Source organism: Parasteatoda tepidariorum, chromosome 9, assembly GCF_043381705.1.
Source record: "Parasteatoda tepidariorum isolate YZ-2023 chromosome 9, CAS_Ptep_4.0, whole genome shotgun sequence".
Lineage (NCBI taxonomy): Eukaryota > Metazoa > Arthropoda > Arachnida > Araneae > Theridiidae > Parasteatoda > Parasteatoda tepidariorum.
In genome coordinates, this window is record NC_092212.1 from 29683798 (window position 1) to 29699136 (window position 15339).

Below are 15339 nucleotides of genomic sequence, written 5' to 3' on the forward strand. Positions count from 1 at the left end.
ACAAAAACAATGTTTCACAGTTTGTCTATTCTATTTATACTCTGCAACTAATTTTAAAAATTTAAACTTTTTCCTAAGCAGAATGAAGTAAACTTTGCACCTCTTCAGTCCTTCTGTGTTATCTTAAATTAATTTTACAAATCTGCCATTTTGGGATAACCAATACTTTTTGTTAAGGTGTGATATGTGCCAGATATACAGATGTGCAAATTGATAAAATCTTATATGTTCAACACACAAAGAAAGATCAAAGAAAGTTGATAAAATCTTATATTAATCTAAAATTAGAGGAAAATTTACAACAAAGCAAAAGGATAGTTACATAGAAGTACCAGTATCGTAAAGGGATTTTCTATTATATATATGTATATATATATATTTATATATAAATTTCTCCAAATTACCATTTGTTTCCACAATTTACAATTTTTACAGTCAAGTACACTCGTTCAACCTCAACTCTCCAGAGGCAATATATATATATAAAAAAAAAATGGGATTCAAAATTAAGATGACAGCATTTTCTTAAACAATTCTACATACCAAGTGCTAAGTCTATATACAGTGATAGACCAGTCATCTATCAAACCTCAATGACAGGACTGACAAACATAGATTACATAAATTTCTATTGTGTGCCAGGATTAATTTGAATTTAATAACTAAATGAGAAAACTGTACATAAGTTGGAAGTCACAAGTCATGTACTGTAAATACTCTACCCCTGAAACATAATAACCACAAAACAGTGTGTATATTTTGCTATCAAGCATTATGAATTGTGGGCACCTAGAACTTCCATTAGAATAGGCAGCACAAACAAGAGCATAAGATCGCGACAACTGATTTATACAATGCACCCTTTTTTGCCAGCGAATCCTCTCCAACACTGGATTTACCGAGCTATAAATGAGAATAACATTTGTTCAACCACTTTTACAGTTTGAGGTCATTGGCTATTTTAGAAGCGATGTTTTTGAAGCCTATTGACGTACCGGATATACGTTTGAAACGCACACCATTCAGTGACAAGCGGGGAAGCTTACACACTTCGATTTCCCACTGAACTAAAGAGTCTGTGTTTGGGTCTCCGTGAACACATAATAGTAAGAATTTTTCTCGCTGTTCATAATCACAGTTATTTTTGTCTAATACTTTGCGTATTTCTTGCATGATCTCGTTTGGATCTCGCGATGATGTCGTCTTCATACTCCAAGTAAACCTCAGAGATCTTGGCTTTACCTGGTCATCATTCATTTGCCTAATGGAATAAAATAGTGTTTAGAAAGTGTTAATAGAAGAAATAAAGCTGCACAGTATACACTATTAATAACAAAATAAAATAAAATTACAATACAATTTTAGAATTTAAAAGAACATGTGAAAAACCATGTTACAAATATCAATTTTCATTAGTACAGATTTTTCAAACAATTTTTAAACATATTTACTTCTTTCATTAAAAGCAGAAACTGTAATAATATATTTTTAGCATACATTGCTTGATAATAAACTGATAAAATAGAAAGTCTTTAAGTATTTTAGCATCTTATGCCTATTTGAAATAAACTAATTTTGAATAAAAAAAATGAAATATTTCTTAGGTAACTTATTTTGAGGTAAAACTTTAAGCTTCCTCTAAAAAAAAAAAAAAATCACAATTACTATTGACGTTGATTAACCCTATAACATTATCTAGCAAATTTGTGCAAAAGTTTTCTAAGTATTCACAGTAACTCAAACATTTTATACTCCATGAGTTTATAATACAGGGGTCTGTTTAGGTTTTTCTGAAAGGTACCTATTTTGTGAAAATTTAGACATAGTTTGTGAAAAATTAAAAATTATATTAAAAAATCAATACAAAAACATGGTTAAAATATAGATTTATCGTTTCTTAAGGGATACAAAAATAAAATTTTAAGAAAAAGTATTTTGTGAAACTACCGTTTTTCTTAAAGTTGAATTTGTGAAACTATCGTTTTACCTAAAATTGAATTTGTGAAGGTACCGCTAAACGGTAGTAAATTCGGCCTGGACAGACCCCTGTAATAGATGAATAAATGGGTTCAAAGAAATATTTTTTTCATTGTTAAAAATATACTTTACACAAAATAATATTTTAAACTTAAACATATCAAGCAAATATACTAAAAGAACATAACAAACAAATGCTATAACAGAAGACTTATGTTGTTAGCTGCATACCACATCAATTTTTACAATAATATAAATGCATATCTACCAACTCTTTCGCATTTTGCAGAAGATGTTTGTACATTTAATGTGGTAACAAAATTTCTACATTCATGCTAGATTTTAAATTCAACATATTAAATTTAGATTGAATTTACATACAACTACATTTACATAGTTAAAACAAGACTACTAATTAATATATTGTATTTTAAGTGTTGACCAAATCTTAATCGAATGCCTCATTACAATGTCACTTAATCACCACAAGAAAAACACTTTACTGGAAAGCGTAAAAGTTGGCAGATATATTAATGTAATATCTGATAATAAAACAATTACAGACGTAATGGTTATGAATGCTTCAAAATATTTTCACAACTCAAATAAGAAAAGTTGAGTAACAAGATCATTTCATACATAAAAGGGGAAAAATACTAATTCAATAACATTTCATAAAATAGAAACTAAAGAAAAAGGGAGACTACTTTTGGAATTTGTAGGAGGAAAATATGAGATGGGAGTTAAGAGCCACAAAATAAAGAGGATTAACATTTAAACTAAATTAGATGAAAAGTGACTGATTTATCAAATCTATAGGACCCAGAAGAAGCGTCTAACTCTTGAAAATATATATATATTACAATGTAAAAGTTTTATGTAATAGTAAACAGACCAAAGTAAATACTTCAAAATTCTTTATTGATAGATAAATACTCTTGTACAAACTTATTTTTGCAACAAGTTTTTATAATAGTGCTTCAACAAACAATTCAACAAAAGTAAACGTAGGACAAAACCAATATTTATATACATTACTATACAAGTATGATCATTTCTAAAAGCAAGGCACTAGCAAGAGCATTTGGCACAATAAAAAGATAATATTAATACAATCTTCTGTAAAAAAGGAATTGTTATTAGATGTCAAAGTTCATGCAATAAATACAATTCCAAGATATATAAAATATAAACTATTTTGTGAAATTAAAATTTTTTTAATTATGTCATTTCTTACTAAATAACGATTTGATAGCATAAAATTATGAAAATGTAACTGAAATAATATATGAATGATAGGTTAAATACAAATAGGACTTGCACTAATAATATGTATCATAAGAGAAAATTAAACAAGGAAAAAAATATTGTGTTTTTGGGGAAAATTAATGAGTCACCAAGAATGCGAAGCAACTACTCATTTTAAAATTAAAATTTTAGCAGTTATCTATTTAACAAATAATCTTTGACACCTAAAAAATAATAATAACATTCAAAATCACAACCCAAAATTTCAAATACAGCAAGTTCAAACAAATACAAAAACTAGGATGGAAAAAAGTCCCAGGAATTCTAAATGATTCTAGAAAATTTTTGGAAAATGATTCAAAAATCTAAAATTTTTTTAAATTTTATTATTATTTTTAAATATGTAATCTTTAACGTTTGCCTACAGTAAGAGCATACAAGTCATGCTTAATAAGTTGGAAAGCACATTCATCACTAAGGATTTTTTGGTTCAACTAAACAAAATGTGTGAAGAATAACTCAATTAGAAACTTTTATTTCCTTCAGACGTTTGTCAATGGAAAGACATTTCTTTTGAATACCGCAAAAATGTTTAATTTATAGTTTTCTAGTATTAAAAAAAAGGTGGCTATATTGGAATGAACATTCAGGTCAGACCTTATGATGAGGGTTAAAACGACATTGCGTATATGGAGTAGCAAATGAGACTTCATATTTTTGTTGTAATAATGTAAGGATCACATTAATGGGATTTTACTAAAGAGAGTAAGTAGACTGTATTTAAATTTGACAATGCAGAATAATCAGCAAAAAGATAACTTTCTCAAGAAGTGAAGGAAAACAGCAAAAAGAAAGACTACTCAATACGCAGGTTGTCCATGCTTAAAGGGACTTAGAGTACTTGCCAGCAACAGATAGGTGCTGTAATCGGCCTGCGAAAAGATGTAGGGCCCAAGATAAAGAATTAAAATAATGCAACTACAATACAAAAAAAAAAAAATTAAGATTAATTTATGTTACATTAATATTTGTTTAAATTTCCAACTTAAGTATTGAATTCCATGAAAATATTTGAAACAGAACTACATTAGATTTTATGTTCTTCATAGAAAATTATGCAGAATTTATAATGTTCTTTATTTTAAGACAGTAAAAAATTTTCACACTTCTTTTCTTGTTTTAAAATATTAGGACTACTAGAAATATTGTTTCTAAGCTAAATTCTTCAAATCTTGTAATTGATAAACTTTTTAGCACAGTTTCAGATTTTGAATTCCTTGACCAAATATTAACTAGAATCAACCTATAGAATTTGTGGGAAATGTTCAAACCTAAACAATTGTGAGTCAGTTAAATAAAAATACTTTTCTATTAGGAAATAGTAAAAACTTCAGAATATATACACATTTTACTCCTGACTATCTATACCCCATACCTGTACAACATCATAAAATATTAATTAAAAGTGGAGGAAAAAAGACTCAATGTATTAAACAAAATAATCTAAGAAATAATAAACAAAGCTTTCCAGAAAAATTCTGATCTAATGTTATGATTTTATAACCAAAATATACACGAATCTTATGTTCATAAACTGAAAGAAACATAACCAGTAGCAGAATTTTTTAATTTTATCTGCAGTATAATTTGATCAATTTTTTAAAAAAATAGACTAGTTTTCTTTTTTTAAATAAAACTGGTTTACAACAATAGCAAATCAAGCTTTAAAAAAAAATTATTAAAAAAAAAAGGGGGGGGGTGGCAGGGCTTGACAAAAGGTCAATGAATTTCTGAACACAAAAATTTTTTGCAATCCACAATGAAATCAAAGTTCATTCAATAACAGAAAAACAATTCTACTAATAAGTACAGATGCACCAACTTACAGTGCATCTGTTGCACAGTTTCTGCTACTGGAGTAATACAGAAAACTTGTAACATTTGATCCAAAAAAAGAAAAGAAAAAAATCGTGAAAATATCTTTTAATTTTATTTTCTAAAATTTTCCAATACACATTTGACTTATCTATTTTGAAACAATTTGAGAACTGAAATTATCTTAAATTGACAAGGGAAAAAATGGAAGTCAAACATTAAAAAAAAATATATGTATATATATATTTTTTAAATTTTCAGACAATGATCTATAAATTCGAAGTTTCATTGTCAAGAATCGAGATTGAGTATTACGAACTATAACTGTCTCAAAATGAAAAAAAATATCCAACGATATTAATTCTGATAACTTAGCAAAATATGAATGAATCCTTTATCATAAAATAAATCTGTTCACAACTTCAAATTATATCAATGAAAGTACAAAGGTAATAAATTAAGCTACTAAAAAGGCAACTTTAGAGTTGGAAAACATCTTTAATTGCTCATTACCTTAATTTATGGGAGAAAAAAATTATGACACAGGAATAAAAACTGGATTTTTTGGCTTACAATAAAAATAAATAAATCATAATTTGAAAAATTAGAAATTTGGAAGTTGCCTTGCTTTGACTTTGATAGTCTTTGCCAATCTAATCCTACTCATGTGTGAGGACCAGCCTTAACACAAACTTAAAGTAAGACACTAAAATATTTATTTACAGTTCATAAGCTACTATATTGTAGAATGTATAAATATAGAAATGGAAAATGTTTAATTAGGAGTTTAAACACAAAAGGTAATAAAATTTAGTAAAAAAAAAGTCTTAAAAGGTTAAAAAAAAGGAACATAAAAATAGCTACAGGGTGGATCACTTAAAACTAGCCTGTGCTAATTTCACTGAAATCATTGGAAGTATCAGCCATATAAACATTTGTGACATTTCATTGAAGATATTAGGTACTGTAATGCTGAAATATTAGGTGCGTACAGCTGTGTACTGATGTGAAATGTCAGCACTTTCATATTTTTCTTTTTTTAAACACAGAGTAGTCTTATGTGATTCAACCTGTACATTTCACTCAAAGTATCAAATTAAAGACACCCATAAACTCGAATAATTTTGAAAAAAGGAAAAATGAATTTTAATAAATAAGCAATCACATTGAACTGACAGTATCAAATATGATTCATTGGACAAATAGGAATGATAATTTATGGTAAATAAGAAAGTTAATGTCTTCGAAACAAAAAAAAAAAAAAAAAAATAAAAAANAAAAAAAAAAAAAAAAGATTTTTATGTAAATAAAATATATACAATGGTCATAAATCACAAAATACATACTCAAACATTTACAATAAAACCAAATGATTTAAACATGAGGGAAAACATTCAAATCAAAAAAAACTTTTAAGACAATGAAATAAATCTTAAATTGTAAAATTATAATAAATAAAATTGTAAACATAAATATTTGAAACTTGACAATAGAAAACGTAAAACCGGATTTAGAGCTATTATTGCAAAAGAAAGAGCAGTTCTTTATTCCCCATTGTATCTTACCACTGCACCTCAATTGAAATAAATTCTGTAACATAAAAGTTCTTATTTTGCATGCAAAGGGATGAATGGAGACTCTGAAGCTGTAGAGACTAGGCAGCATCACAATCATTTCGCAGGAATGTATTTACTACCAGGCCTGATACGAGTGAGATCAGCATCCGCCCTTTAAGCAAAAGATAGTATATCCCTAACCTCAGATAAAACTCAAAATTTACAGTCATTTTTCAAAAGAAAGAAAAATTTATATAATTGGACAAAATAAGATCTGCAACAAAAACTGTTATAACTAATAGCATATTTTAAAAGATAGAAAGAATAAAATCAATAGTTAAAAAGAGATAAAATTAATAGGATAGGTAATGATCCAATTTATTGGGAAACTAAAGATAATTCCAGCAATAGTGACTTTAAAATATAATCTAACAGGGAGGGACCTCATGTAAATTCTGAAATGAAAATCATTTCCCAAAAAAAATTATTTTTAATTTGCTATCTAAAACTGCATACTTTTAAAATGAAAAAATATTTTAAATCAGTCAACATTATACCCCATGAACCCTAATTGAGGCACCATTTTTAAATTCTTATTACTTTTCATGCAATAGATGGTTTATATATATATGCACAGAATAATAATCTAAAACTACTAAAAATATGTTTGTATATAGCGTTTTTTTAAAAAAAAATCCAATTGAAAATATTTTAATAAAATTGAGTAGAAATTTCGAAGAACACTTCCGCTCGTTTGAAATGTGACAATACACAATTTTGATAACGATTCCTGTTTCTTCGATTACAAATTTATTTCTATGTAATACCGTTTCATATTAAGTTTTAATTGAAAAAAAAATTAGAATTAGTAAAATATATGAAACATTACACAAAATAAAAACACTATTTTACTAATCAAACACAAATTAATTGGGGGAAGCTCCTAAGCTGATTCAAAACTTAGAGTTGTTAATTAGAATTATTCTATTCATCAAGAATTTTTTATTTATTTTGGATCCCAATATAGCAACAACCTCAAGTTTAAACAAAAAGCTTATTTTTTTCAGAGGGTCCTATTGTTTGTGCTAAATCAGGGCTGCACAGTAAAATAGACAATCACAGTAATTTAACATTTTTTAAAAACAAAACATATCCCCAAAACGAAATACCAGAAATAAATTGAAAAATAAGAAATTAATTTATTAGGGAAATAACTGATAAATGAGTAGCCAAGTTATCCTATTTACATTAAAAAAAAAATTATACGCAACTTGTTCACCTGTTACATTTACATCTTACATTTAAAAACAATATTTTTTTATCAATTGAGACCAAAGATGAAATTAAATAAAATAAAAATTGAATTATAAAGCGAAGAATTTATTTTTATTTTTGAGGCATATTAAAAAGACTACCTTTAAGACAGAAACTAAAAGCAAAGATGTGAGTTGATTCAAGAAATATTCAACTTCTTAAATACTTTGAAAAATATTCAAAATGGAACAGGTTAATATTTGGAGATAAGAAATTTGAAAAATGTTAAAAGCTTTTTCTAAAAAAATTGTTTTTATCATGTTGCTACAAATTATTGAATTTACATTAATCAAAATTGTTAAAAAACATCGTTCGAAAACCCAGGAAATGACAAAATTGCAGAAAAATCAACCAGCTATCTTTGAGAGAAAAGTTTTGAGGAGAATTCAGGACGTAGTGAATATTAATGGTAATATTGAGGTACAGATAAATTAATGAGCCGTTCAGGCTATATAAAAAGGCAGACATTATCAACCACATAAGACTTATTAGGTCTATTTGCCAAATGGTTCTATCCTCTTTAACATTCAATTTTTTAAAAATTTTATTAAATCAATTGGAACTTCCACCAAAGGCAGGCTCACAGACTAAGATGGGTAGAGAGGACTGCATTAATAAGGATTAAAAAACATTGAGAGAAAACAGTTGGTACAGTTTGTTAAGGAAGGGAGTCGAATGGAAAGATTTTCAAGAAGGCCCTGGCCTACGAAAGGCTGTCAAGACAACAAAGAAGTTATTATTTGATAGAATGTAAGTAATTGCACCATCTCTTTAAGAGATTTATAATAGGATAATTTTTTCCTGATTTCATATTTTATAAAAGCCATATACTTCAATTCAAAATCTTTAAGTTTTTATTAAAATTAAATTGTTTGGATAATAAAAAACAACTTTCTTTCAAAGCAATTACAAACTTCTAATTTCCTGTAATCAAATTTAAAAAAATTAAAGCTGCTTAATTTACAGATTGTCATTTGTTGAGTTTAACTATCAGGGGATTGCAAGTTATTGAGTAAAATGGCACTAAACTATTCAAATTGTTTTACTATTCCCCTAATCATTTCGGGTAAAGAAAAAAAGAATAAGAAAACAATTGGGTCACCTTGAATTTATGCTTATATCCAGGTCACCTTAATATTTAATTTAAAGGATTGTCTTAAGATATATTACCTTTTACTAAATTTGAAAGAGAGCTTGCTAAAGAAGGATTGTCTCCCCGAGTGATTCATAGAAGACATGTCTTGGGAATTGAGAGGAACCATGCCCTGTGGCCCATTGCAGGTATTGAGAAGACGTCTCTCACGTGTCTGCCCACTGTGAAACGTGCTTCTGTTAGCAGTGCCTCTGGGAAATGCTCTGCTGACAGCTGGCAATGGAGACAGTGCTGCAGGCTGTTTTGCAATAGCCGCAGTGCTAAAACCACAAGAATAAAATTAACAATTCTAAAATCACAAGATGAGCAATTTCTTTAAGCAATCGTTTCTTGACAAATTAGATCGCGTATGTTCTATTTATATTGTAAAGAATGAAAGTTTTGTTTAAAAGGGCATAAAAAACACTTAACTAGAAGCATTAAAGTTCATGAGTCTTTAAATTTTCTTTTATTTTAGTGATCAACAAATAAAGAGTAATGTTTTCTCTAATATTTTTTGAGCTGCATAGGATAATAGATAGCTTGAAACATATCATTTGAAACAAAAATAAAGTTAGTAAATTGCTTTTTCAAAAATTTATTGCACCTAGCACTTTTCTTCAAATTATTTAGAAAAAAAAGTTGAGATACTAATTACAAGTAGATAGTTTGGTGAACTAGTTAAGACTTTTTAAATAAAGTGAAAATAAGAAATCGCATATATTTCAATCATTACATTCATTAAATGCGTAAAAACTGTAGGAATGACTTATTTATAGCTTAAATTTTAATAGTTAGGAGATTCACCTTGTAAAACTCCGCGGTTGTATAAACTTTTATCTTTCAATGAAGTTTTAAAACATCCAATTCTTTATGGCAAATAGCAAGACACTAATTTATAATTTGCTAAATTATAGACATACTTTTTTAAAAAAATTTATGGTCTTTCTAGAAGAAATTTACTTCATTGAATTTAACTTTTCTATAAAGCCAAATTTTTAAGCAAAATATATTAGACCAATTCCTTTGGTTAAAAAAACAACATGGTTCTTATTAATTTTTTAGAAAACATGTAAAATTTTCCCCAACTAATACTTAATAATAATTAGAGCTCCTAGAAGCATAGGAAACATTCAGTAACTAAAAATTTTAAATAATTCAGATTTAAAAAATTAATTTATTAATTAGCCAAGTGTTTATGTTTACAAACAATCGATGATAGTGAGAAACACAATAGGAAAAAAAGTATGAATTTAAATAAAATATGTTAGCTAGCATTGAGTTAAAATAAAGAAAAGCAATGAAGCGTTATCTTCTTTATTTTAGAATATTTTATACGATTTTGCATTCAGGACAGTTATACTTGGTAATTCAAAAGAGGAAGAAAGTGTTGGATATACCTAAGAAAGTGTTGGATATACCTAAGTAGCACAGATTCACAGCATTGCAGTGTAGGAAATGCAATGCTATTAAAATAGAGACATAGGCAAGAAATATTTTTTGATTGTCCCTTAAAGTATTTCCATTAGTAAAGATCATAAACTCTGCTGTTTTTTCTAACGCTAACTTTTTCTTCAGCGGTAGATTTGGAAAAACTCTTAAGACTTGCAATTTTTTTAGGTTTTGCACTTTGTCGCAATTTTTGAGACTGGAAACACTTTGCGGAATAACGGACCAGCATGGTTCGATACCGCTAAGGGACAATTATGTTCGATTAAAAAACTTATAAATAAAGCCTCTGCTTTGATACTTCATGGAACTGCTGTTTATTTGTCAGTTTCATTACATGACTCAAGCGGCCAAACACAGCTGCAATGCTTAGTGTGGCAAAAGCATTTTTGTTGATTTTCAATTTTCCAGAAAAAACTTAAGTCTGGTCAGAACTTTAAATTTTATCAATTGAATATACAACTTAAGACTTTTAATGCATTTTGTAACAAGCCTGTGTTAGATGTTTGTAATACCCGCAAACTAGCACTATTCCAAAACATCTGAGAATTTCATTAAAAATTTCATTGTACCTTAACACATGTACTAAAGTTGTTAAAAACAACTTAAATTGTTGGGATTTCATCTTTGACCCTGCATTGCCAGGTCTAAAAATCAAGAAAACTAAGTCCATGGATTTAAGACTAAAAGATATTACTAGTTTGCATAAATTTTCAATAGTCATTTTACATTTTTAAATGTTTTTTGTAAAAAAAATTAAAAATTTGTTAAGTTTAAATGAAAATTACTGTAAAAAAATGTGTAATGAAATATGCTATTTTGTGACAATAACGAAAGAAGAAAGAAAAAAAAGAGGGAGAGAGAAAAGCTTACTATCTTTTCACATTGACTAATGGTTCAGTGGAAGAATGGTAATTACTTAATGGTGGACTGAGTCAAATTTTAGTAGACCCCGACTAACGAACCACCATTAATATTGTACCCAGATTGATAAATGATTTACAGTTGCCTAGGTGCATCTGATACCCAGAAAAGTTTGTTTATTCCTCTACTTTTAAGTCCTTCGGTATATAAACTCTTTAAAAAAAATTATTTTGTTTTAGAATAATAAAAATATTCAAAATAATCTAACTAAACTAATAAGTAAAAAATTATTAAGTAATTTACTAATAAATATGTTAGTCACATTAAAAGAAGAAAGAATTGTTAAAATGTGTCAATAAGGAAAAACTAAAATTTCTAATTATAAAAGGGGAAGTCTTTCAAGTGTGTTCTTGCAATATTGCAAAAATGACAGCTCATTAAAGCTGCATGCACAGTACCTTGGTCTGAGAGGATCTGATGAGTCAAAAGACGAAAGCTCCTGTCGACCTGTACAAGAGACAGAGGCCGACTTAGTATGTCCTTTAGGCCTAGGTACAGGAGTTCGATCGCCAAGTAGTGGGATGTTACTAAGAAAAAGTTAATGGTTAAGATTTGAATGGCAGAATATATTAGTCAATAATCTGCACATATAGACCTCATTATTCCCAACTAATATCAGTGAAGAGTTTCTAAAACTGAAGTTCATTAATGCAGAATTGTCAATTCAAAAGCACTATTAAATAGATAATCATATTTCATGAGTCATCTTAGAAGCAAAGTATATGAATAAAATAGACTACAAATAAAACGTTCTCATTAAACTAAAATTAAGGCCAAAAAAGCACAAATTATACAAATGCTGTTAAAAAAATACTTAAGAATAATCATGGCAATAACTAAGCAGCTAAAAATAGGCCATGCTACTTTCAGCAGCAAGAATATACAAAAATTTATTTTAAAAAAAACAATTGATGTTAGGAAAATGAGGCTATATGTACAGAAATAAGGTTAATTAAGAAGCTATTAGTAAACAAACAATTCAAATAGCAAAACTAAATATATACAAATGAAGCATAATAAAACACTTTAGAAAAAGACAGAAATGTTTAAGAGGCATAAAGAGAAGATATAAGCAATTATACAGTAATAAAGAGACCATTTTATATTCAATTAGCAATGTAAATGAATAATATGTAAATGATGATGTGCATACAAAATTGGGAGATTGGGATGAAGAAATTTTTCAGCTAGTATTTAATATGCTTTCATGCAACTGAGACAAGCTGATGAATGTTTAAAAATAGTGTTACTTTTGCATGCAATTTGAGAGAAATCTATAAAAAATAAAAGCTTTGCAGACATACCTGTTTGAAGTTTCTTGGCTACCAGATTTATCGGAGGATGAAAGTGTTTTATTCTCACTATAATTATAAGTATTTCTCCTGGGAATGCCACTATAGTTAGATTTTGCACTAGCTGATGGAGTGTGAGCAGTTTTTCGAGTAGTTGATGCAATTACTTTGGAAGGACTGCTAGCCCCAGATGGAACAGAACCTAACATAGACACAAAATTTATTACAACCACTGATACAAAAGACAAGATTTCTTAATTCTTGTAAAAGATTATCAGCTCAAGATTTGACATGCCTCATGGAAATCAATCACAAAATTGCAAAAAAGAAAAGGAAATGCATGTGAAGCAGGGGTGGCAAATATTAATTTTCAAGCTATTTACTTTTTAATTAAGGGAAATCTAGAAAGGAATATTCTGGAAAAACAAATTTAATTTCTTAAGAAATTAAAATAAATATAATTAGGGTTCATGCCAGTATGGCGACAAATTTCGCCAAATGTTCTATAAATGTTGCTGAAATCAAATGCATAATTTATTATTATTAAAAATTATTGATTTTTTTGCATTGAATGCTATGCATTTAAAAATAAAACTTTATTAGCTCTATGCACGGTATGGAAACAAAATACAGGATATTTCAATGGAGTAACCAAAAGTGTCTGGTACAAAAAATCTTAAAATGAAATGTTGAAATTTTGATTTCAAATTCTGTGTTGTGCTTTGCATTCATGTAATCACAGTATAATTGTCATAGTCAGATAATATAGACACACGCCGTGTGCGTACCCATTGGTGATGATTCTGAAATTCTGCAAATACTTTAACATTTATTTTAAAATAAAATAAGTTTCCACACGAAAAAAAAAAAGTATGCAGCGAAGCAGACAGCATAATCATGATCTATGCAAGATAGAAGGAAGTCGGTGTTTAGTTGTACGCATGGTGCTCCCAAAGAGAAAAGATATAACTACCACTTTAGCCCAAAGATTAGCGATTCCATCTTTAGCGGTGGAGCCTACAATCAGCTGATTTTTAACAACTCGACCATCGCTTTACAACAAAAATAGACAATTGCTGTGACAGTAGGAAATATTTTTATGTATTTTCGTTTGGAGCGAATACTAATATTACTTAATATGATAATTACTTTATATGAATGAATGTAGTACTATGTATAACTATTAATATTTCTCTCATGTTCTCAATGTTAATGAGCAGGCATATATATACTATCAAGAATGAATAAAAATATTAAATAGTTCAACTGTTTTTGTATATTAAATAAAACTAATATATTATTAAAAGTATTAAGAGCTTGCATATACTTTTGGAATGCAGAGATGCCAACTTGCTCCAGACAGCAAATATATATTTTAAAGTGGTAGTTCATCAATTGTGATTCTTGGTTTAATAAATTCAATTTAGTAGATTTTTATCACCCACTATTTCTAAATAATTCGCAGGCTTATACAATTCACCACTTTACAGTACTCATGTAATGCTATACCCTTTAAAAGGAAGTAAAAGTAGTCAAATTTTTGCAAAATTTACTTTGCAGTTATCTACCGTTTTTTAAAATTATTTTGGCGTGTCCGGAGCACAGGTACTGTACTTTTTTATCTTACTATGATAATTGTTCATCAACAAAACAATATTTTATGCTCTTTTAGAAATGAATTTAAAATTTATAATTTTTAGATAATTTATTATTAACATAATATTTAGTTAGCTCTTTCTCCGTTTTCCTCATTTATTTGATCTCAGCACAATCATTATAGGGTAATTAACTTACTTTCATAGCATTATAAATTAGAATTAATAATTTTTGATAGGTACCATAACATGAATTATGTAATTGTAAAGTTCAATTCCCCCCCCCTCAAGTTTGTCTACCATATTAAGTTTTTGGACTACTAAATGACAATATTTTAATGTAAATCACTATAGTAAGTAAACAACTTTCAGATTTTATCAATACTAATAAATTAACAAATCAAATATAAAATATATGTACTATTTAATAAAAAAAAACATAATATTCAGTTCACAATTATAAATTAGCATACTAATTTTTTTAAAATCAAAAGCGAGTACTCAAAATTTAAATTATCTATACTATATTAAATACTTGATTTTAGTTTGTTTCACAACACTTCGAAACTATTATATTCATCTTCTTTTAGATACTTCTGTTTCACCCATTTTGTCCAGTTTCCTTGATTTACTTAGAAAACTATCAACGGAGTAAGTTACTTTACAATTAACACAATCTTCATAAACTTAACTTGAAAATATATCTTTTTTAAAATTCTAGAGCTTTAAATTGTAATTTATACTTTTTCATTTGTTTAGTTTCAGCTATTCGAATAGTTAAATTGATAAAACATATAAATGAATTGGTGATTACCAAATTAGCTGAACTTAAAAATCTAAACTATTGATCTAAAATATAAACACCAAACCTCAATCTCTATCAATCAATGACTTTTAAATTTTATTAGATAATTTTTCATACATTTAAAAAAAAAAAAAAAAAAAAAAAAAAAAAAAAAAAAAAAAAAAAAAAAAAA

General features: G+C 27.6%; 1 protein-coding gene across 2 annotated transcripts in view; it reads right to left on the bottom strand.

Moving 5' to 3' along the window:
• Positions 1-703: 703 nt before the first annotated feature.
• LOC107438169 (MAP/microtubule affinity-regulating kinase 3) overlaps positions 704-15339 on the bottom strand; it is a 38296-nt gene continuing 23660 nt past the window's right edge. The window contains exons 16-19 of one of the 2 annotated variants that reach the window (XM_043045011.2): positions 12780-12969; positions 11874-12002; positions 9141-9383; positions 704-1261 (exon numbers count right to left, since the gene is read on the bottom strand). In XM_043045011.2, coding sequence (XP_042900945.1) covers positions 937-1261; positions 9141-9383; positions 11874-12002; positions 12780-12969 — 887 coding nt within the window. In that variant the 3' untranslated portion in view covers positions 704-936. Of the gene's footprint in view, positions 1262-6128; positions 6829-9140; positions 9384-11873; positions 12003-12779; positions 12970-15339 lie in introns of those variants that run through there. The other variant, XM_071185154.1, reaches the window with a different exon arrangement.